Source organism: Arvicola amphibius, chromosome 10 (assembly GCF_903992535.2).
Source record: "Arvicola amphibius chromosome 10, mArvAmp1.2, whole genome shotgun sequence".
Classification (NCBI taxonomy): domain Eukaryota; kingdom Metazoa; phylum Chordata; class Mammalia; order Rodentia; family Cricetidae; genus Arvicola; species Arvicola amphibius.
Window position 1 is genome coordinate 104,523,203 of NC_052056.1, and position 23,111 is coordinate 104,546,313.

Sequence of the window (23,111 nt, forward strand, 5' to 3'; positions counted from 1 at the left end):
GAATAATAGAAATGGGTTAATTTAAGATATAAGAGGTAGCTAATAAGAAGCCAGAGCTAATAGGCCAAGAAGTAATGTAATTAATATGGTTTCTGTGTTATTACTTGAATCTGTGTGGCCGGCCAGGAAACCAACAAGTAGTCTCTGTTTACAGTGTGAAATACCATATCCTAGACATGGCCTGGCCCACTCTTGATCTGCTCACTTACAAGAGATCACACCAATATTGGTCACTATCCTAGCAAGCAGAGATTGCTGGACTTACTGTTTGGCCAAAAAAAGGATTGGGACATTAAATTGACAGAAATATGTGTGGGGGTATCTGAGGAAAGTGGGAGTGAGAATTAGGGGAGGTTATAATCAAGATAGATTGCATACCTTTATGAAATTGTCAAAGGATAAATAAAAGAATTCTAAAATAAAGAGAAGAGCAGTGTCTTAAGCCTTTAATCCCAGCACCCAGGAGGTAGAGGTAATGGGATCACTGTGAGTTCAAGGCCAGCCTGGTCTACACAGCAACTTCCAGGCTAGTTGAGCTACCCAGTGAGACTCCCTCTAAAAGAAAATTAAGTTCAGAAACAAAAGTAAGGAGGTACATGTTTTTGTGCCTTAAATATTGGATTGTGCCTTTGTGTACAACACAATAAGCTTGTGAATTACACGTCAGATGAATTATATACGAATATATATGGTAAGTGTGGAAGAGAAAGGCTGAACTTCAAACATGGCTACAGACAAGTACACTGGGTTAAAAGGTAGAAGAACCATCATACATACCTACTGACATAAATAATGGACTAAAAAAATCTATTTTTACTAGCTTCTTAGTCTTTTCCATAAAAGGATCATTTGGGTTGTTGAGGGAATCGACGTTCACACCAAATGCTGTGCTCGTGATCACATCCAAGCTGTAGGCCCCTAGCACTCTGAGGAGATAGAGATGTGGGAATTTACCACATTCAGGAAGAAGCCTGAAATAATTTATATTCTTGGGCAAGAATGGTGAAATCACCTCAGTTGGCCAAGCACCTTCCCCTACTACCCACCCTTTACCCTAGTGAACTTGATACTGTCTCATTTCTTTCTCAATTGTACATTTTGTCATCCAGTGTCTAAAAGGGAAGAAGGAGCAGCAGGACATGTGGAACACACAGAAGGATGACCCTTTGATGGAGGACTCTCACTGGCTAATAAAGAAACTGCCTGGCCCATTTGATTGGCCAACCCTTAGGTGGGCAGAATAGACAGAACAGAATGCTGGGAAGGGAAGTTAATAAATTGCCCTGCCTCTCCTCTCTGGGACAGACTGCCATGCCTCTCCTCAGGGAGACAGTCGCCATGAAGCCAGCCACCAAGTCAGACATGCTGAATCTTTCCTGGCAAGACACCACTCGTGGTGTTACACAGATTATTAGATATGGGTTAAAGCAAGAGATGTGAGAATTAGCTAATAAGAGGCAAGAACTAATGGGCCAGGTAGTGTTTAAAAGAATACAATTTGTGTGTTGTTATTTCGCGTGTAAAGCTAGCCATGTGGGATCCAGGCAGGACAAAATGCAGGCCTGCCCGCAGCCCCTAACTACAACCCTTCTGCACCAGTTCTCTTCCTCTCCCAGAACCACAGTGGATGTACCAGTACTCACTCTTTCATGGTGATAGGCTTGCCTTTCTCTGCCTCTCTTCTCAAGTATTTTACCAAAATATCTCCATACTGTTCAACGATTGGGAACATCTAAGCACAAAACACAACGGCACCCATGGTTGTTAGGTGTGGAGACTCAAGTCACACAAACATTTAATCTAACAGTCCTTTTAGTTACCTCTTTGAGTTTTCCACTGGTGAAGGTGGGAGACAGCAAGGCACGAATTCTCTTCCAGTCCTCATCCTTAGATGAAGAGAGAGCTTTATTCATTATCCCCGCTGGGCCCAAATTCTAGGGTCAGAAAATGTAAATATTGTTCTCTGTTAGACCAGACTTTTCCAAGGTTGCAAATGTGCTTGGTGAATAATGGTGTATAACAATTTGTTCATGACTGTTTATTATAGATCAAGCCTCATCCTAGATGCAAAAATGGTCAGAATTTCCTCACAAACTTTAAGACATTAGGTGCTCACTGGGCTGCCTGTTGAACTTTTAAACATTTTTATTCCAGGATCCTTGTAAATTAAAATCTTTCTGTGGTTTGCAAATTTGTTCCAGGGTTGTGGGGGTGGGGCAGAGAAGACGGGAACAAAACATAGTAGATTCTCCGGAATGATGTAGATGGCAAATGGCTTGGGGATAAATAGAAAGTGAACTTGACATCACACAAGTTCTCCAACTCCATATTTACAGCATAGACAATGTCAAAATTGGTGTCTTGATATGGTGTGTGTGTGTGTGTATGCACATGTGTGCATATGCAAGTTCATGTATTTGTTTGTCTGTGTGTGTGTGTGTGTGTGTGTGTGTGTGTGTGTAGAGTAGAACACTGGTGTGCATTCTCATTTGGATAACAGAGGTCTGACATCTTCCTCTATACCTCTATTGTATTTTTAGGCAGGGTGTCTCAATGAACATAGAAGGATCTGGTTTGGATAGAGTACCTAACCAGCAAGCCTCTAGGACCCACCTACTTCCAAATACAGCTGAGAAATAACACATACATGCTGCTCCACACAGCTTTTATGTGGATGCTGGGGATCTATACTCAGGTCCTTTTCCAATAAAGCCATTTCCCTAGCCTGAGACATTTTTAAGGATTTGATCTTTGGGTTTTTTCTAGATTTATTTTAGTATTGTTTGTATGTATGTACGCATGCGTGTATGAATGTATGTACATATTTATTCAGTATAATCAGAGATCAGATGAGTGAGTTGGATCTCTAAAGCAGGAGTTACAGGTGATTTGAGCTGCTGGATGTGGATGTAGACAACAAATTCCCATCCTCTTTTAGAACTTTCAGCCACTAAGTCATCTCTCTAGAGCCTGGTTTATTTGGTTTGGGGTTGTTTGTTTAGGAATAGTGTTGTAGGAATCATTTTTCCTTCATTTTTTTAGTGATAAAAGGAAAAATATAATTCTATTTCCCTGGTGGGAACTTTATTCTATTTTCCACATTTACACTTTTATACTAATGTGGAGTTTCACAACTGCCCTTATATTAAAGCACTCAGCACAACAGGAAGAAATGGAACTGGCTTCCCTTGATGAAGTCAGCTGTAAACTAGGCCTTCAGATAACTCCACTACATGACCAAAAGCTGAATGAAGGCCAGAGTGATGGCTCAGTAGGTAAATGTGCTTGCTGCCAAGCCCAACAACCTGAGTTCATTCCCCAGGATGCAGGGGGTAGAAAAAGGGAATTACAAGTTTCTCCAGACAGAACAGTGGGACAGCCATGGTTTAAAAAAGAGAGAATATTGAACTAAGTATCATACCTCACAAAAACTTAACATTAATAAAATCATAGATTTAAGAGCTAATCTCAAAAGGATATTATTTTACACAAGAAAATTCACACAAAGGGTCCAGGTGACTAGTCATCAACTTGACACTGTCTACACAATACACTGAAAAAGAAAAATGGATACAAAATGAGAGAAGAAGGCAGTGGCAGAGGCAGGCAGATCTCTATGAGTTCAAGACAACTTGGCCTACAGAGTAAGTTACAGAAGAGTCAGAGCTACACAGAGATAAATTGTCTCTGAAAAACCAAAGCAAGCAAACAAAATAAAATCAATTCATAAAAATAAAGTTTTATATTCTTAAAAGGGGGAGTCTTTGGTGATGGTTCAACAGTTAAGGGTGCTTGCTGATCTTCTGGAGGAGACAGGTCCCAGCACCCATGTCAGCCCCCTCCAACTGCTTGGAATATTAGCTCCTGTGGATCTTAACCCTTTTTGGACCTCCACAGGAACCTACACATGTATGGCATTTACATTATAGTCTGTGGGACAATGGTCTTGTACTCTTTAAAGGTTGTCAGTTGTACTGGTTTAATAAAATGCTGATTGGCCAGTAGTCAGGCAGCAAGTATAGTTGAAGCAACCAAGTAGTAAGTAGAGGCAGGGTGATGAGAAGAGGAGAAATCTGGGAAGAGGAAAGACTCAGTCTGCATTCCTCACCCAGACACAGAGGAAGCAGGATGAGACTGCCTCGCTGATAGAAGATATCAAGCCATGTGACTAGCACAGACAAGAATTATGGATTACTATAAGGTGTAAGAATTAGTTAACAAGGAAGCCTGAGATAATAGGCCAACCAGTTCATAATTCATGTAAGCATCTTTGTGTTTCTTTGGGACTGTACGGCAGCAGGACCAGGCAGGATAGAACTTCTGTCAACAGACATACATATATACATACAAATAAAAATAGCAAAAACAAGTCTTTAAAATTTTTAAATTAAAAAATTTACATACCCGTCGGTTTGTGAACACAGAATAGCAGTCCTTCACTAGTACATTTTTGATCATTTCTGTGTCCGTGATAGCTAACATAGGTGTTGGACCCTCAAACAACCTGTGAAAGGAAAACAACTGATTAACCCAAGCCAGGTTCTTAAGTGGGAGCCCAAATCCTCACTTTGATTCCAATGTTGTGTGACCCTCACTCTGGTTATACAACATGTTGTCACGCTAATTTAAGTCCAACTTTGGGAGTCTGACCACAGATCCATGGAGTCTTTGTAAAGTGACAGGTGATGTCATTGAAGACACAATGAGTCACTTAAAGACAAAACATTTGTAGTGGGAATTTTGTAGAGTCATTGTATCTCAGGTAAACATTAGGATGAAAAAGTTGTTTCTCACTGTATGTAGGGTAATGGCAGAATGTATTAGTTCCTTGTTCAAGTCTCCTAGACCATGAAGAAAATCATAGTTGGGAATGGTGATTGTTTTCTATGACTTATAGTTGTTTTCCCCATGGGAGTTTCATCCATTGCATGTCTTTTGTCACAGTACAATCAAGGCATGCTTGGAGAACTTGAATTATTGGCTACTACAAAGAAAGCACAATAAGGACTGGAATTTCAGGGGTGTGATTATTTCTTTCAGAGAACATATAGAATAGACCAAAGTGGCATTGGCATGAGGAACTTGTTGTACTTCAAACACAACCTTTGTGTAGAATCAACAAATACATTTCTGAACAAAGATTTGAGGTTTAGTTCCCAGAAACTGTTCCTCCCTGTTGCTAGAGAGACTCAAATTAAATTCTGGGATTTCTTTCCTCTGAACGTCCCACACAACAGGAAGCACCAGAGATTTGGTGCCAAATCAGTGTCATGGGTTCAGAAATGAGACAGGTCCGGACACTCCAGGACTGGTGTAGAGTGTGCTCAGAGCAGGCAGTTCTTCAAGATAGAAACAGGACTTGGAGATTTCCCATCTCAGGAGCAGCAATATTCTGGTTACTTAGTGTTTTTTCTAAAAGAAAATTGAGTGAATGTGAAAGAAAAACAGTATACAGGACTTTTGGTAAAAGTTAACAGACATTGTTATTGGTTTCATACAACTCCCTAGGTTCAGTGAAAACTGGGGATATGGAAGCCAGTGTTGAGAGCCTAATGAGCTCATATGAGAGAGGAGCCTATACATCCCCAGAAGCAGTCAAAACTGATCTCTATGTAATTTGATCTCAAATGCTCTGGATCCACTGCAGAGTGAGGAATCACAGAAAGGTCCATCTGAATTTGAACAGGGAAGTAAAAAGGAAAGCATTCAGGCTCACAATTGTCAGTCAGCAGAGGAGAATGTTTCCTCACAGGAAGACAGGAATGTTGTTTCAGAGAAAGAAGAAATCAAGGAGGGTCAAGATAACGGAGATGAGACACTGAGAGTAACAATTAATAAATGGGATCTTTTGATACTGAGAAGCTTCTGTAAGGCAAAGGACATGGCCAAAAAGACAAAATGGTAGCCTATAAAATGGGGAAAGATCTTCACCAACCCCACATTGGACAGAGGACTGACCTCCAAAATTTATAAAGAACTCAAGTAACTAGATATCAAAATACTAAATAATCTAATTAAAAACTGGGGTATAGATCAAAACAGAGTATTCTCAACAGAAGAATCTAAAATGAATGAAAGACACTTAAGGAATTTTTCAACATCTTTAGTCATCACAGAAATGCAAATCAAAATAACTCTGAGATACCATTTTACCCCTGTCAAAATAGCTAAGATCAAAAATACTGTTGACAGCTTATACTGGAGAGGATGTAAGTAAGTGGAACACTCCTCCACTGCTGGTGGAATGCAAAGTCATGCAGCCACTTTTGAAATCAGTATGGCTGTTTCTCAGAAAACTGAGAATCAACCTACCTCAAGATCTAACCATACCACTCTTGGTCATACACCCAATGGATGCACAATCATACCATAAGGGCATTATCTCCACTATGTTCATAACAGCATTATTTATAATAGCCAGAACCTGGAAGCACCCTAGACACCCCTCAACTGAAGAGTGGATAAAGAAAATGTGGTACATTTACACAATGAAGGACTACTCAGCAGTAAAAAAACACAATGACATTTTGAAATTGCAGACACATAGATGAACTAGAAAAAACCATCCTGAGTTAGTTAACCCAGACCCAGAAAGACATACATGATATGTAGTCACTTATAAGTGGATATTAGTCAAAGCAAAGGATAAATAGGTTACATTCCTCAGCTCAGGGAAGCTAGGTGAAAAGGAGGACTCAAAGAGGGACAACGTGGAGGACACCAGGAAGGGGAAATAGTGATGATCTAATGGGTGAACTGAGAGGGGATATAAGGGAGGGATGGAGGATGGGAACATGAGGTATCGAGATGGCCAAGTTGGGGGAGGGACAGAGAGGGAGAGCAATGAAAGAGATATTGTGATAGAGGGAGCCAATATTTTAGGGAAAAGCCTGTTGCTAGGGAAACTCCTAGGAATACACAAGGATGACCCCAAGTAAGACTCCTAGCAATAGTGGCAAAAATGCCTGAACTGGCCTTGCCCTGTAATCAGATTGGTAACCCCCCCCCAAAGCCCATCATAGAAACTACATCCAGTATCTGATGGAAGGAGATGCAGTGATCCACAGCCAAGCACTGGGCTGAGTTCCTGGAGGTCAGTTGATAAGAAGGAGAAGAGATAACATGAGCAAGGATGGTCAAGATTATCATTGGGAAAACCACAGAGACAGCCAACTTGTGCTAGCAGTAGTTCACTGACTCTGGGATGACATCTGGGGAACCTTCATGGGACCAAACTAGGCCACCTGAATGTGGGTGACAGTTGTGTGGCTAGTTCTGTTTGGGGGTTCCCTTGCAGTGGGACGAGGACTTTCCCTGGGTTTATGAACTTGATTTTTGGAACCCATTACCAATGGTGGATTATCTTTCCCAGGAAGACTCAGCGGGGAGGGACTTGGTCCTGTCTCAACTTGGTATCCCAGACTTTGTTGACTCCCTAAGGGAGGATTTTCTCCTCTGAGGAGTGGATGGGGGCTCACATAGGGGAATCTGGGGAGGTGGGAGAAGGAAATAGAGGGAGAACTGGGGTTGCAGTGTAAAAATGATTTTTTAAAATTAAATAATATAAAGAAAATAAAAATAAAAATAACAGATACTCATCTTTTCTTCCTTCTTCAGATGATACAATCTTAGAGATGCTAAAGGTTGAAACACTAGTTGCACAGTTGCAAAAATCAAACATGCAAATAGACAAACTCCAGAGACAAAGATTAAGAGAAATTAAAAGAGAAATCTTCCCAGGAGAAAAGAGAAAAGGAGAAGAAACTTGAAAAGAAATTCTCCCAGCAAAATAGGGAAGTGTTTAATCAAGATAAAAGGCTTTTCCCTGTAGAAGGGAACATATATAATCAAGGCTTACAAATAGGAAGGCTCAGGAGATGAATAATGAAGGGAGAGAAAATTCTTTTCCCTGTGGAAATAGAGGAAGGGCAAAGGCCACATTCAATAGAAAAAGGAATTCATGTCTGCTGGAACCCAGAACTCTCTGGCTGGGTGATGCCTGTCAGTGCTTTCTGAAAGGGCCAGCAAGTGCAGAGAGGCAACACTTAAATTCCAGAGAATGATGGGTGGGCTCCTCTGCTGCAGCTGGAGGTAGCATAGTTGGCTCAGAACTTAGAATTTTCTTGTTTGTTTAATTTTAGTTTAAATGGTTTTCCCTTGGAGAGGGAATAACTCATTTTAAAATGTTCCTTCATGGGAAATGTTTTTCTCTTGATAGTGGGAATAACTCATTATCAATAATCCCTTCATGGGAGAAAAAATTGAAGCAAGCCCACTTTTAGTACAGAAAACAACTGTAATCAGGGCATGAAGTACTAAGCCAAAGCTCTTTACATTTCCAGATGTATAATCATTCATTATATGGAAGCTGTTCTCTTCTCTTGATCATCTAATTAATGCTTAAATGAATGTTAAATTTTCATAATAAATGACCTAAACAAAAATTCATAATTTTGAAGTATATTACTGGGTATAATCTTGTCTATTTATCACTAGTGGGTATTTGATTCTGCTTTTTATGTTGCTTTCCAGAGGCTCTTGTTTAAATTCTATAAAATGTAGTACCTGAAGCAGGGCAGATTTTTATGGTATTAACTAATATGGCTGTGAAGGCTAAGCTCATGGAAATAATATCCTAATGAAAAAGAGCCTACAAAAATTATTTTTCCACTAAATAAAATACAGGTTAATTGTTTCACCCTGTTAATACTTGGCCAATTTAACATGTTTCTTGGGATCTATAAAAAGGATCCTCTTTTTAAGATTTAAAAGAAATATTCCATGGGTGTTGCCTTACATTAACTCTTAAAATCAGATAGAGATTGTTTTTAATGCTTTTATATTGACTTTTTAAAAAGGACAAAGAGAATGTTCATACACAAATTCCGCATGTTCCTCGAAATGATTTTCCCCACTCTGGGTTATACAGCTCACATTAATATTCCTACAAGTTCAGCACTCACTCATAAAATGATGTTAGAAATGAGATACATTCCTAAAACGGGTAATGAAAAAGTTGTCATTAAAAACATAGGTTATTTAGATTGCCCAGACAAGGCAGAAACTGGCTACCCAATTTGGATTAGGGACCAATGCTGGAATCCCAACTGCTCTGCCTTTAAAATTGTTCACTAATAAGCCTGTATGGGTGGAGCAGTGGCCCGTAATTTAAAAAAAAAATTACAGGCACTTGAGCAACTAGGACAAAATAATCAGATGCTAAACACTTGAAAAATCTACAAATCCTTGGCATTCTCCTCTATTTGTAATAAAATAAATCTTAAAAATTGTGGTGATGGCTTATTTAAAAAACTGTAAACCAAGTAATTCAACCCATGGGTCCTTTACAGTCTAGTATTCCATTAATTTCTTTATTGCCAAAGCTTGTGTTATAATAGTTTTTAATTTAAAGGATGGCTTTTTTTGCTATTCACTTGCAGCAACTAGATAGAGAAAATATGCTTTTACAGTTTCTACTTATAACAATGCTCAGCCTGTAAAAATGATACAAATGGAGTTGGGAGGTGGTGGTGCACACCTTTAATCCCAGCACTTGGGAGGTAGAGGTAGGCAGATCTCTGTGAGTTTGAGGCCAGCCTGGTCTGCAAGAGCTAGTTTCAGAACAGGCTCCAAAGCCACATAGAAACCCTGTCTTCAAAAACAAACAAACAAACAAAAACAAAAACAAAAGCCCACAAAAAACACTCAAAAAACAAAATAAAGACAAAAAAGGTATAAATGAAAAATACATCCCTAGGGAATGTTAAATAGTCCAACTTTATGTCAATATTTTGTAAATGAACCACTAGAAGTAGTTCATAAACAATTTACTTAATCCATTCTTTATCATTCTGTTGAAGGATCATTGATCACAGTGTGAACCCAGGTATTCTATTAAATAAAATCAACCATTGGTCAAGAATCAAAACCAACAGCTAGTTGGCAGGAAGTAGTCACAGAGAGTTATATGAGTCTGGCCAATAGATAAATGCACAGGAAATAGTAAGGGGGGAACTTGCATTTTGGTGGTCCTTTTTGTTTTGGGACAGAGAAAGCAATGTTCCCTTTCTGAGACTCCAGTTAAGGAGAATGGTCAACTGCCTTTTTGGGCTAGCAGGTTTTCACCCAAGAACCTGACTTTTGAGTATTTGTTGGTAAAATTATAAGATTGAGATTTAGTGTAAAAACAGCATCATTACATGGATAATGTCTTAATAGCTACCTCTGATATCAATATCCTTAAAAAGGTGTTTGCTGAGGTGCAGCAGGTTTTCCTTCAATGGGTATTGGAAATTAATTCTGAAAATATTCTAATAGGAGGCTCTCTTAATTATTTAGGTTTAAATTAAGTAGAGAATCGAGCCACAAAAATAAGATGAGAAGAAATGAATAACATATGCTTAATTATTTTAAAAACAATTATTGAGAGATATTAATTGGTTGTACCCTACAATTAGACTGACTACTCAAGAATTAAGTAGTTTATCTCTAATAAAAGTGATTTAGATTTTAACAGTCCCAGACATTTAATAACTGAAGCAGAAAAGGAGTTGGCCCAAGTAGAACAGAAATTGCAAAGTATCTACATGGATCAATTAGATCTCACACATTGAATATATTTTATTAATTTTATCTTCTACTCATTCCTGTACTGGACTCATTATGCCAAGAGAAGATAATATTTTAGAATGTATCTTTTTAGCCCATAATCAGAATGAAAAGTTAAAAATCTCCATAGAAGAGGTTTCTGAATTAAATGTAAAAGGAATAATTAGATCTCGTCAATTGTCAGAAATGGATTCAGCTGAGATTGTAGAATCTTATACAAATATTGAAATTATGCAATGATGAGTAATTAATGATGACTGACAGTGCCTGTAGCAATTATTTAGGTGAAATCAGCAACACATGCTCCCAAAGCAAACAACTTCAATTTACGAAAAGACCTAAATGGATTCTTCCCCATTTAGTAAAAAGAACACATCTATTTCTGGAGCTCTTACATTTTATACTGATGCAAATAAATTAGGAATGATTGGTTATACATCACAAAATAATAAAGTATTCCTAAGTCTATATGCTTCTGTCAAAAAAGCAGTATTATATGCTTTTCTAATGATTTTATTAGATTTTAATGGGTCAATCTCTTAATATAATTCCTGATTTTCAATATGCAAAAGGAGTTGTATTATATATAACAAGTGCTCAACTTGTTCATGATTATTCAGAATAAACTTTGTTTTTTATACAACTGCAACCAGCAATTCAGGATGGTAATTATCCATTCTTTATCACCCCTATTTGGTATTATACAGGATTGACTGGGCTGTTAGCAAAAGGAAATGAAGAAATTGATAAAATATTAATAGAAAATATTTTATAAGCTTCAGAATTTCATAGAAATTATAAAGTTAATAGTAAAGGCTTGAAGTAAAAAAAATCCATTACCTGGTGATAAGCTATAGAAAGTATAAAAAATCCTAATTGTTCTTGGTATAGTTCAATTCCTTTACCTGTAAGAAGTAATCCTAAGGATATTCAAAGAAATACAATTTGGAAAATGTATATATTTCACTTAACAGAATTTGTAAAATATAAAATATATACATCATACTATTGATACATACTCAGGATTTCAATGGGTATCTGTCTATGTTCTGAAAAGGCTGATTCTGTAATTACACCTTAATTAGAAACAATGGCTATAATGGGCAAATCAATGCAAATTAAACATAAGCAGGTAAAGTAAAACATCTTGTGTACATTATAACTAAAACACAATACAGGGATAGCACATAACCCTTGACAAATAGTTCCTGGAAGCTCTAATCACACTTTAAAGGAAATATCATTAGATGTCACTTCCAAAAGGCTATATTTTTAGAGCAAGGCCAATGGTTTGGATATTAATGAGTTGTTGATACCATTGCAAGCTCACCTATGATGATTCCAGTACAGAAACTCTCTGAAAGAATATTAAGAACTCATAGGATGATGGGATTGATGGTTGCAGTGGTATGGAAATTATTGTATTGGCTGTAACTGTTGTCATTCCTGGACTAGCCCTTTATAAGGTAATTCAGACTGCTGAATTAATTAAAGTCTGTCATAAACATGCTGCAGAACTTTGGACTCAGCAAAATAGAATAGATAGTAAGGTAGTCAATGAAATAGATCATTTGAGAAAAGTTGTAATTCTTTTTTTTTCCCCAGTTTTTCAAAACAGGGTTTCTCTGTAGCTTTGGAGCCTGTTCTGGAACTTGCTCTTGTAGACCAGGTTGGCCTTGAACTCACAGAGATCACTTGCCTCTGCCTACTGTGTGCTGGGATTTAAAGGCATGGACCATCACCACCTGTCAACAAGTTGTAATTCTAATGGGAGATCAGTTAGAGACTTTGAGGGAGCAAATTAAATTAAAATATAGTGAGAATATTACATCTTATTGTATTACTTAAGGTTTAATGAAAGCAAGTAAGATTGGGAGATGGTTAAAATGTGATTGTTGTGTCACCCTAGTTCTTCTTAAATGATTTGATTTACAAGAAATGAAGGAAACTTATTTAATCGAGTTAAATGATGTATCTGGAATGAACGTCATGGAAAGCATTGCAGATTCCTAGCTTTACTCAATCCTATGCATTATTTTAATAGATTTCTTATTCTAATGATTGTTTGATTTGTTTTGGTATAAAATTCTACTGGCTTTAAAATGTATTCTGGCTTATAAGCACAAGACTGTGGGATACTTTTGGGTATATATCCAAAGGATGCTCAATCGTGCCACAAGGACATGTGCTCAACAATGTTCATAACAGCATTGTTTGTCATAGCCAGAACCTGGAAACAACCTAAATACCACTCAGCCTAAGAATGGATAAGGAAAATGTGGTACATTTACACATGGAGTAGTACACAGCAGAAAAAAAAATAACGACATCTTGAAATTTGCAGACAAATGGATGGAGCTAGAAAACATCATTTTGAGTGCGGTAACCCAGACCCAGAAAGACAATTATCATACTTACTCACTCATAAGTGGTTTTTAAAACATAAATCAAAGAAAACCAGCCTAAAAATCACAATCCCAGAAAACCTAGACAACAATGAGAACCCTAAGAGAGACAAACATGAATCTTATCTACATGGGAAGTAGAAAAAGACAAGATCTCCTGAGTAAACTGGGATCATGGGGAGTTGAGAGGAAGGGAAGCAGAGAAAAATGTAGAGCTCAATAAAAATCAATGAAAAAAGCTTATGAGACAAATGATAGAGGAAAGACTATCTTCACTGCATGACTGTATAATATTCAATGTAATTAAAATAGGTTGAACAAAGGAGGGAAATGTAGTGTGAATCCAGTAAACATCAGGTAAGCATTAGAATGGAAAAGATGTTTCTCACTATATGTAGGGTAATGGCAGAATGTAATATTTACTTGTTCAAGGTACCTAGACCTTGAAGAAATCATAATAGAGAACAGTGATTGATTTCTATGATTTATAGATGTTTTTCTGAAGGGTTTTCCATTCATTGCATGACTTTAGTCATAAGAATATTCAGACATGCTTGAAGATCTTGAATTATTAGGTACTGCAAACAATACACCATAAGAAGTAAAGTTGCAGGCATGTGATGATTTCTTTCTGAGAACATATAAAATAGATCAAAAGGACTTTGACATGAGGAATTGTATTTCAAACACAATCTTTGTCTAGAATCAATAAAGATGCTTTTAACAGAGGTTTGAGGTTCAGTTCACAGAAACTGTTCCTCTTAGTTCCAGAGAGCCTAAAATTAAACTCTAGAGTGACTCTCCTCATTTGACTGTCGCGAACAATACAAACACCTGACAACAGTTCCTAAAGACATCACAGTTAGAAATAACAAACGAAATTTTAAGTCTAGATGTGTGTACATGAGAGTTGCTTCTAACACTTTCTTTGATTTTTGCATATTGAAAATATTGCAAGGGGTTGGAGAGATGGCACCTTAGTTAAGAGCACACATTCTTGCAGACAACCCGAGTTTGGTTCCTAGTGCCCATGCTGGATGGCTCACAACCAAGTGTATCTCCAGCTCCAGGGGGATCCAATGCTCAGATCTCCATGGTCATCAGCAGTCATGTGCAGACACATGCACACAAGAACATATATGTAATTAAATGTATTATAAATAGAAACCAGGCCATGGTTTTGAAACACTGAGCTGAAAAGATAAGTGAACATGCAGAATTTATATGCGGCGCCTTACATAGCTTCTCTGAAGCTCAGAAAGAACATTAGAGCCAAGTCAGTGGGAAGGAGAGCTGCCAAGTCCTGTTTTCAGACCTCTGGAACTCACTGCAACTGGGAATATCTCCATAATCCCCAAGGGTGATTTGACTGTCAACATTCCAACAGGAGTCTCAAGGTCCTGAGCCTGTCTGAGGATTTACACACAGCTAGTTCCTGGGATGGGAAAGCAAAATGGCCCAATGAACATCAGCTCAGTCCCTGGGACAAGGTGGAGTGAGAGAACTGATTGCCACAAGTTGTCATCTGACTTTATATGTGTGTCATGAAGCACATGTGATAAATGTCCCTCTGTGATAAATGAACAAGTATAAAAAAAAAAAAGAAAGTAGTTGCTGGGGAGAGCAAGAAGTCTAGGTCAGTGGTTAAGCATTGGTAAATTGTTCACACTCCTTAAATACCCTCTTGCTCACTTAAGGTTCTGTAAGGCAGTCCAGTTAAATCCACTTCTATACACACAGATGCATAAAACTAATAAAAATGTAAGAATAATATTTCATATAAAATGATATTAGGGCAAGGCATGATGGCACATGCCTTTAGTTCCAGCATTTGAAAGGCAGCAACAGTCATATCTCTGTGTTCAAGGCAAAGATGGTCTACATATCAAGGTCCTAGACAGCCAGAGCTACTTAAGGAGATCCTGTCCCAAGCAAATAAATAAATAAACAACAATAAAAGGATAAATAAATAAGATATTAGGTCAGTGAAAATTAGAAAACACCATCAAGTGCTGACAAGCAATAATAATTGCAAGGAGACATTCACACGGGGACATTGGATAGACAGCAAAGCATGCTGTTGGCATTTAATGACATAGTCTTTATGGGCTCTGACAACTCAGCAGACCCTGTGTTAAGGATGGATGAAAAGAGATGAAGTGGTAGGAAGAGCCAGAGTCTCCTCCCACTTGTTTCTGTCTTACAGCATAATGACAATACTTACTCCAAAGCCCTAATCTAACTCCAGCATCAGTGAAGGGAACAGTTCCTGCAGCTGGTTCAGCCACTTTACAGAACCATTAAGGATATAGATCTCAGGAAGAACACTTTGGTTTTTAAATACATTGAATCTCCAAAGTCAGTTCAACAAGACAGGGCACAATGATATACACTTCTATCAAAAGTCTTAGCAGCAGATGGTGATGGTGCATGCCTGTAATTCCAGAACTCAGGAGCCAGAGGCAGGTGGATCTCTGTGAGTTTGAGATCAGTTCGGTCTACAGAGTGACTTCCAGGACAGCCAGGACTGTTACACAGAGAACCCTGTCTGAAAAATGTAACACAACAAAATAACAAAACCACGAAGTCCAGAGTCCATGGAACATCAAAGCTATTCAAAAGACACAATATATAATGTTCTCAAGAAAATTAGTTTTGTAAACTATGGCACTTATGATGGAGGAGTGTTTATGTGTTACTTTCATTATTAATAAAGAAAACTGCCTTGGCCCTTTAAGAGAAAATTAGGTAGGTGGAGTAGACAGAACAGAATTGTGGGAACAAGGAAGTAGAGTGAGGGAGACGCTTCAGGCAGTCGCCATAGGAGTCTCCATGCTGCTCCTCTCCGAGATGGACGCAGGTTAAGATCTCTCCTGGTAAGCCACACCTCGTGGTGCTACCCAGATTACTAAATATGGGTTAAAGGAAGATGTGAGAGTTAACCAATGAGAGGCTGAAACTATGGGCCAGGCAGTGTTTTAAAAGAATACAGTTTCCGTGTAATTATTTTGGGCAAAGCTAGCCGGGTGGCGGGATGCAGCCCCGCCGCTTCACACTACAGATTGGCACCCAACGTGGTGACTAAATCCACTTAAAAACCTTGCCCGCTTGGGATCGGAAAGAAAGTACTCTGAGACCATGCCAATGGCTCACTGCTCCCTGCCTGCACCTGGGCAGATGGCAGAATCAAGCTTAGGCGAGCGGGACAGCATTTGCGGATTCCTGCCGCCATAGAGAGAGAGATGTTTTCAGACTCGGTGCTCTGCGCTTCAGATTCGGCTGTGACTTGGATTAAGAGAGTTTCTGTGCTGCACGCTCAGTATCAAAATTAAACTGCTGAGTGCAGCTCCAATGTGGACTGCTGTGCACCTGGAACTTTGTGCAGCTCAGGGGCACCAAATGACTGAGGCAGTAGCAGTTTTGGCTCTGCTCCGCCATGCTGAACTGTACTGAGCTCAGGCAGGATCTATCGTAATTACCATGATAACAGCGCAGTTAAGGTTTAGACTTGGCTGGAAACAGGCAGTACCGTATTACCTATAAGTGGCGCAACTTAAGTTTTTAAGAAGTGCTTAACATTTTAAGAAATGCTCCTGGATAGTAAAAAATTACAGATTCACAATAGGACAGATTCAGACATATAAGACCCCCATATGGGTCACAATGTTGGATGACTGTACGTAGGCTTGAGAGAGAGAAAAAAATAAATATATAGAGAATAAAGTTAATGCCTTAAAAAAGGGGTAAAGTCTTTAAAGAGACAGAACAAAGTAAAGTGATAGAGTGAAAATAAGCCACGTAAAAATGGAAAATTCACAGAGAGTCTGGATTATGTATTTTGTTGTGTTTTCTTTGATTTTTTTGACTGTAAAGGAGCTAAGTACAGAGAGACATTTCATTATATGGGCTGCCAGGCTAGACCAGAATGGACATCTTAACGGTATGACTTCAGGATTTGGATCTAAGAACATGATGCTTTGGAAAAGAGTTTCTTCTTTTGTTTTCACAGAGGACGAGACTCTGTGGATTGCTTCTATCCCAATATGGTATGATAGACCACGCCCTCCTGAAAGGTTGCTGTGAACACCCTCAAAAAATTACTTCGCTCAACTGCCGACTGGGATGAACCTAGCAGACAGGTTATACCATGAAAGACCTAAATAACAGTGCCCCCATTCAGCAGGAAGCAGTTTGGAGAGAAAAAACTGCGCCCATTTTCCCAAATATTGCTTATAAATGTTCTTTTACATTTAAAGGGGGAGATGATATAGATATGAATTTGCATTGGTATAGATTTTAAGGTCAATTTTGTTATATGTATATGTATTTCTGATCTTGATTAAGCTATTGTGATTGCAGTTCATTTTAAAAATTGTAATGTATAATTAGGAAATATAGGTTGTTAATGGATAATCATTGATAATAGTTAAGCTTATAGTCATGTTATTAGATTTTCTAGATATGTAGAGACATATTTCAGTTAGATAGACATTCTTCATATCTTTCAAAGACTGCAGAATATGGCATTTAATGTTTTAATAACTTAGGGTTTTTCATGACAATGAGACACGTCTGCTCCTGGCAGCACCAATCTACTTCGAGAGGAAGATGGGCATCGAAGAGGCTACTTATGGAGTTTGTTAGCCATTTGGGCAAGAAAATGCTCTTGCCTGGACTGTTGCATAAACTGGACACAAGGAACCCACAGAAAGAGGACTGCTGAACTTGCCTAAAGGTGAGATGGTCTTTCGGGGTTCCTGATTCATGAAAGAGTCTGCGAGACGTTCTGCAGGACACAGCAGAAAGTGACTGAACTGTCTTTGGAATTTCCTGCTTCATGAAAAAGTCTGCTGGACACTATGGGCCTAAAGGCTGAAGATGGATGCCCCAACGGTACAGAGGAACTTTGGGTGACTGTCCAGGCAGCGAGTTGTCTCTGTCATTTCTAGAGTTTTATAAGTTACTTATTTCTTGTTTACTTAGGTAGCATTATATCCTTCTGGAGTCTTTGATGGAGTTGAAGAATAAATAGGTAGTTATAGTTTTCCTTAGTTATGATAAAAGATAAAATAGATATAAATATTGTAACTGTAATTCTTGCTTGATAACTGTTTTGTTATATGTAATTTTACTATGTTAAAGTTAAAGCCTTTCTTTTTTGTTTAAACAGAAAAAGGGGAAATGATGGAGGAGTGTTTATGTGTTACTTTCATTATTAATAAAGAAAACTGCCTTGGCCCTTTAAGAGAAAATTAGGTAGGTGGAGTAGACAGAACAGAATTGTGGGAACAAGGAAGTAGAGTGAGGGAGACGCTTCAGGCAGTCGCCATAGGAGTCTCCATGCTGCTCCTCTCCGAGATGGACGCAGGTTAAGATCTCTCCTGGTAAGCCACACCTCGTGGTGCTACCCAGATTACTAAATATGGGTTAAAGGAAGATGTGAGAGTTAACCAATGAGAGGCTGAAACTATGGGCCAGGCAGTGTTTTAAAAGAATACAGTTTCCGTGTAATTATTTTGGGCAAAGCTAGCCGGGTGGCGGGACACAGCCCCGCCGATTCACACTACACACTTGATGACACATGGTATCACCTTTACAACAGAGAGACCATTACTGCAATTTTGGGCTGGCGTTGTCCTGCACAAGTAGAGTGCATTCCCCTAAAAAGAGTCAACTCTATGGGACTTTCTGGAATACTCACCCCCACATTTTTCCATACGTTTTATAGCACTTAGCATCAAATTTCCATACACCCTGGAAGGAGAAATAGCATGAAATCCATTATTGTCCTGTATGTATCGACCCTTCTATAGCCAGGGAACCAAATACTCAAATCCCATAAAATAAAGTTTATTGTTTCTGACAGAGAAAAGTTCTTCAGTAACTTTTAGTGGCACCAACAAGATGACTCAGTGGGAGAAGGCAGAGTGACAGTGCAGGACACCTGACACCTTCCTGTGGACTCTGCATGCACAGCCATAGACATACACATGTGCACTCAGCAGATACACACAACAATAATATTAATAATAATGGTAATAATGAAATTGTTTTGAAGAATGTGCAATCAAATCATAGAACCTCTAGGAAGTTAATCTGAGCTGATGGCAGTGTAAGCTTTGCCACGCACCCCCCGGACATGAGCTTGGGAATGTCTGTTGTGGATTGACCAGAGGCCAGGTGTCAAACCAGTTTTATCACAAATTACCCACCTAGACTAAAATGTGGCACATGACATGCTTATTATTCAAGTTTCTAACTTCAGTTATTTCTTGATCTTCCTTTTCCCAGTGGTTTTGCCTTTAATATCTTTCAATGAAAATACAAAGCACATTGTGTAGTCCAGTATGTGAGGTAACTGACAGCTATCATCCTGGTTACACACTTGCTGCTCACACTCATGCGCAGGCTGCTGCCTTTAAAGGAAGAGAAGCAGCTGTAGGTCCATGTCAGTGTTAGAGCACTTGCTGGCATGTCTAAAGCCCTGGATCCCATTCTCAGCACCACAAACCAAAACAGAATATACAACCTGTCTTTAGGGCTGGAGATGTGACTCAGCAGAGCACTTGCTGATCTTCCTGAGAGTTCCTGTTCACAGGATCAACACCCAACACCTAACAACCATCTGTTACTCTGGCACCGGGGAATCTAGTGCCCTCTTTTGGCCTCTGTATGTACTGCACTTATGTGCATAAACCTACATGGATATGTATAAAATCTTCTTTCTAAAAGAAACAATCACTAACCTGGACCCTAGTTCTTACAGAAAGAGACAAAAGCAAAATACTCTAATACTCAAGAACCACCACCATGCCATAAAGAGTAAATACTGAGTCTAGATCTATAGAAGTTGTTTCAAGGGTTCAATAATTACTCAGAGAACCCAAGTAAATGAATTGTCCCCCAAAGGTGTTAATTTAGGCCTCTGACAACCTGATGCATCAGAAATATGCAGCAAATGGAGAAAAAGTTGCCCATGAGTTAGATACAAAGAGAATTTAATTTAGTTCATGCAGGCTGATGTACTAGAAGCTGGAAACCCCCTCAATATTTTCTTCATTTAAATACAGAAGTGCCTTCCTGGAACCTGTCCTGGGTAAGAAATAAACTTCTTATATTGCTCACAAAGTCTGAGCCCTGAATATCGAGATTAAATGGGCTGGAAATCTGTGCATTTCACCAAAGGCAAACTTGAGGCTCAATAAACTGACGTCAGGGCCAGTGAGATGGCTCCGATGGGAAGGCACTTGCCACCAACCCTGACAACCTGGGATTCATCCCTAGGTCTCAGATGGTGGAAAGAGAAAACTGACTCCCACAAGTTCTCCCTTGACCTACAAATGCACGCTGTTTTACATACACACTCACCCCAAAATTAATAAGTATGGGGGAAGTTAACAATGGGGGCTGTGGAAATGGTTCAGTGGGAAGGGCACATCATAAAAGCCAGAGTTTGAATCCCCAATATCTGCATAAATGACAACCAGGGGTTAAAGTCCTCCAGTATCTTCAGTTGCACGAGGCCAAGACAAGGGATCCCTGGAGCAAGATGGCCAGCTAAACTAGTCAAGTCACAGAGAACTGGGTTTGTGAGAGACCCTGTCTCAAAGTATAAAGTGAAGAGCAATCAAGTAGTTACCCAATACCAACCTCTGGCCTCTACATGCACACAAATATCCATGCATATGGAGCTGCACACATATGGACACTCATGCACATGTAAATACATACATACACACTATAAACACACACACATACACACACACATACACATTTGATAGTTTCAAGTTGGCAGTAGAGCCCTAAAGAACCACTGGACATTCTCTAGTATCATGAGAACACACAGTATGAGGGCCTGAAATCACACTATTGTTTCCTATCAAGGAGCATTTAACAGAACTAAATCATTTTTGGCCATCAGGAATCAACACTCACCTCATAGTAATTCAGCAGAGTTCCTAAAAATGGCAGAGGTTTGGGCCCAGGAATTCCCTGCTTCTTAAAAACATCATGGTTACGGGTCCCATAACTAGAGAGAGAAACAGAAAACCTTGTGACCACACATACAGCAGAGAGGAGATAAACATGACCAAAAACAAAGCATGAAGCATACCAACAACTTGGCTGTCCCTTCAGTTCCCAGAACTTAGGGGCAGGGTGAGGGGTCCAGTGTGCATGGCAGCTCATGGTTTGTGTATGTTCCTGCTGAGTTCTGGTGGCTCTAGGTGTAACCTGAAAGTCAATCAGCTCATTCATACCAGAGTAAATCTTATTAGAAAAACCCCTCACCTCAGCAAGAGAGAATTGAAAGTGTGTATGTGTGCCCAGCAGATCTGCATAGCATAAATATGAACTTTAATAGTTAGTATTACTGGGGCCATAGTACAGCAGTAGAGTGCTTGCATAGCAGATGTAGGTTCTGCTTTGATCCCTCTTTCTGCCAAAAAATAAAAATGCAAAATGAACACAATTATTTCTTCTCAAGCCTTCAAGATGACTGCACAGGTTAAGGGACTGACTTCCAAGTTTGGCAACCTTAGTCTGACCCACAGGATCGCCATAACAGGAGAAGAAAAAGACTCCCCAATGTTTTCTGTAACCTACTCACACACACACAGACACACACACACACACAGAGACACACACACAGCTGTCTCACGTGCTGCCTCTATTCCCAATAAATAAAAACATGCAATTTCAAAGTTTTTTTTACAGGAGTTAATTTTAGCTTCTGTTATCACATTTTATAATTGGATTCTGGTGCCTGTGGAAGGCATTAGGTCTCCTGGGACTGTAGTTACAGATGATGTGAGCCACATGTGGATAGCAGGATTCTAGCCTGTGTCGTCTAGAAGAGCAATCAGTGCTGTTAACCACTGAACCATCTCTCCAGCCCCTGCTTTCTATGTCACCTTTGACTTTGCACTCAATACTAGAATACAGGTCTGAATACGACCCCAACCCGAGGACATGGTGGAAGAGGAACTTTGGTGGTTACTCACCGGTATAGGAGCACCAGGCTGATTACCAGGAGGACCCAGGTTTCCAGTGAGAGAATTGAAGTCAGGTCCATCGTTGCTTGTCTGTCAGCAATGTTCCCCTCTGTGTTCTCCCTCCAGCTGTGTGTTACCCTTTGCAGGGCTTCCCTCCCACCAATGGTGCTGAAGTGTGCCCAGCCTGGGGTGTTTATACTCTGGGAAGATGTGGTCCACGTCTGTGCATGGCCGGGACTTTGGTCTCCTGGACAGATCATGAAGTTCATCACAGCCTGTTTTGACCTTCTGTGCATTAACATTCTGTGTGTAATCAATACACAATGTTGTCATTTCATGAAGGCCAAAGGTTTTTTTTTAATCAAAAATTCAAGAAAATTTATTGACATGAAATGCCCTTTCACCAAGGCTGGCTTATTTCAAAAAGTACATGAAATAAAGCCAAAATTGTTCTATCTGTGTACAGATCTTTACAGAATGTCTCCAAATTTTTAAATATATAGTATTATATGCAGTATATACAGTATTTTTACTTGTGTTTACATGTATATTTTAGTATACACTATTTTATCTACATGTTCTCTATATAATTCCATTCTGTGGATGTAAACAACACAAATACTACTGGTGATGTAGCTCAGTAGAGCACATGAGCAGCATGCATGATGTCCTAGATTCAATCCCCTTTAGCAGAGGAAAAAAATCCCAAATAACTAAGTTGAGGCAGCATTGGTAATACTTTGAGATGACTTGGCTGGTAAAGTTGCTTGCTGCCAAAACCTGATGACCTGAGGTTGACCCTGGTACCCACATGGTGGGAATAGAGAATCATTGCCTGCAGGATGTCTTCTGACCTCCCCATCCTGCATGTCATGGCACAGTCAGACACACAAAGAAAGGACAAATAATATAAAAAATTAAAATAGCACCAAAACCATGTACTCCATTATTTTACCTGTAGAGAAAAACCATGTACATGGGTTAAAGCATATACCTGTCTGACACACTGACCAGGTGATGACTGCTGGCATGGATTCCAAGCACTCTGGCCATGTCCTGTGATGAGCAGGGCAGATAGCTGGAAATGGGCCTAAGGCTTCATACT

At 39.2% G+C, this 23,111-nt stretch overlaps 1 protein-coding gene across 5 annotated transcripts in view; it reads right to left on the reverse strand.

Moving 5' to 3' along the window:
* Window positions 1-23,074, reverse strand: part of LOC119825569 (cytochrome P450 3A11-like) — a 794,398-nt gene extending 771,324 nt beyond the window's left edge. For 3 of the 5 annotated variants that reach the window (XM_038346527.2, XM_038346520.2, XM_038346519.2), the window contains exons 1-8: window positions 23,001-23,074; window positions 22,016-22,309; window positions 20,949-21,042; window positions 18,715-18,767; window positions 4,405-4,504; window positions 1,821-1,934; window positions 1,644-1,732; window positions 778-926 (exon numbers count right to left, since the gene is read on the reverse strand). In XM_038346527.2, the coding sequence (XP_038202455.1) occupies window positions 778-926; window positions 1,644-1,732; window positions 1,821-1,934; window positions 4,405-4,504; window positions 18,715-18,767; window positions 20,949-21,042; window positions 22,016-22,309; window positions 23,001-23,059 (952 nt within the window). In that variant the 5' untranslated portion in view covers window positions 23,060-23,074. The remainder of the gene's footprint in view (window positions 1-777; window positions 927-1,643; window positions 1,733-1,820; window positions 1,935-4,404; window positions 4,505-18,714; window positions 18,768-20,948; window positions 21,043-22,015; window positions 22,310-23,000) is intronic. The other 2 variants (XM_038346521.2, XM_038346523.2) reach the window with 1 other exon arrangement.
* Between the last annotated feature and the right edge of the window lie 37 nt (window positions 23,075-23,111).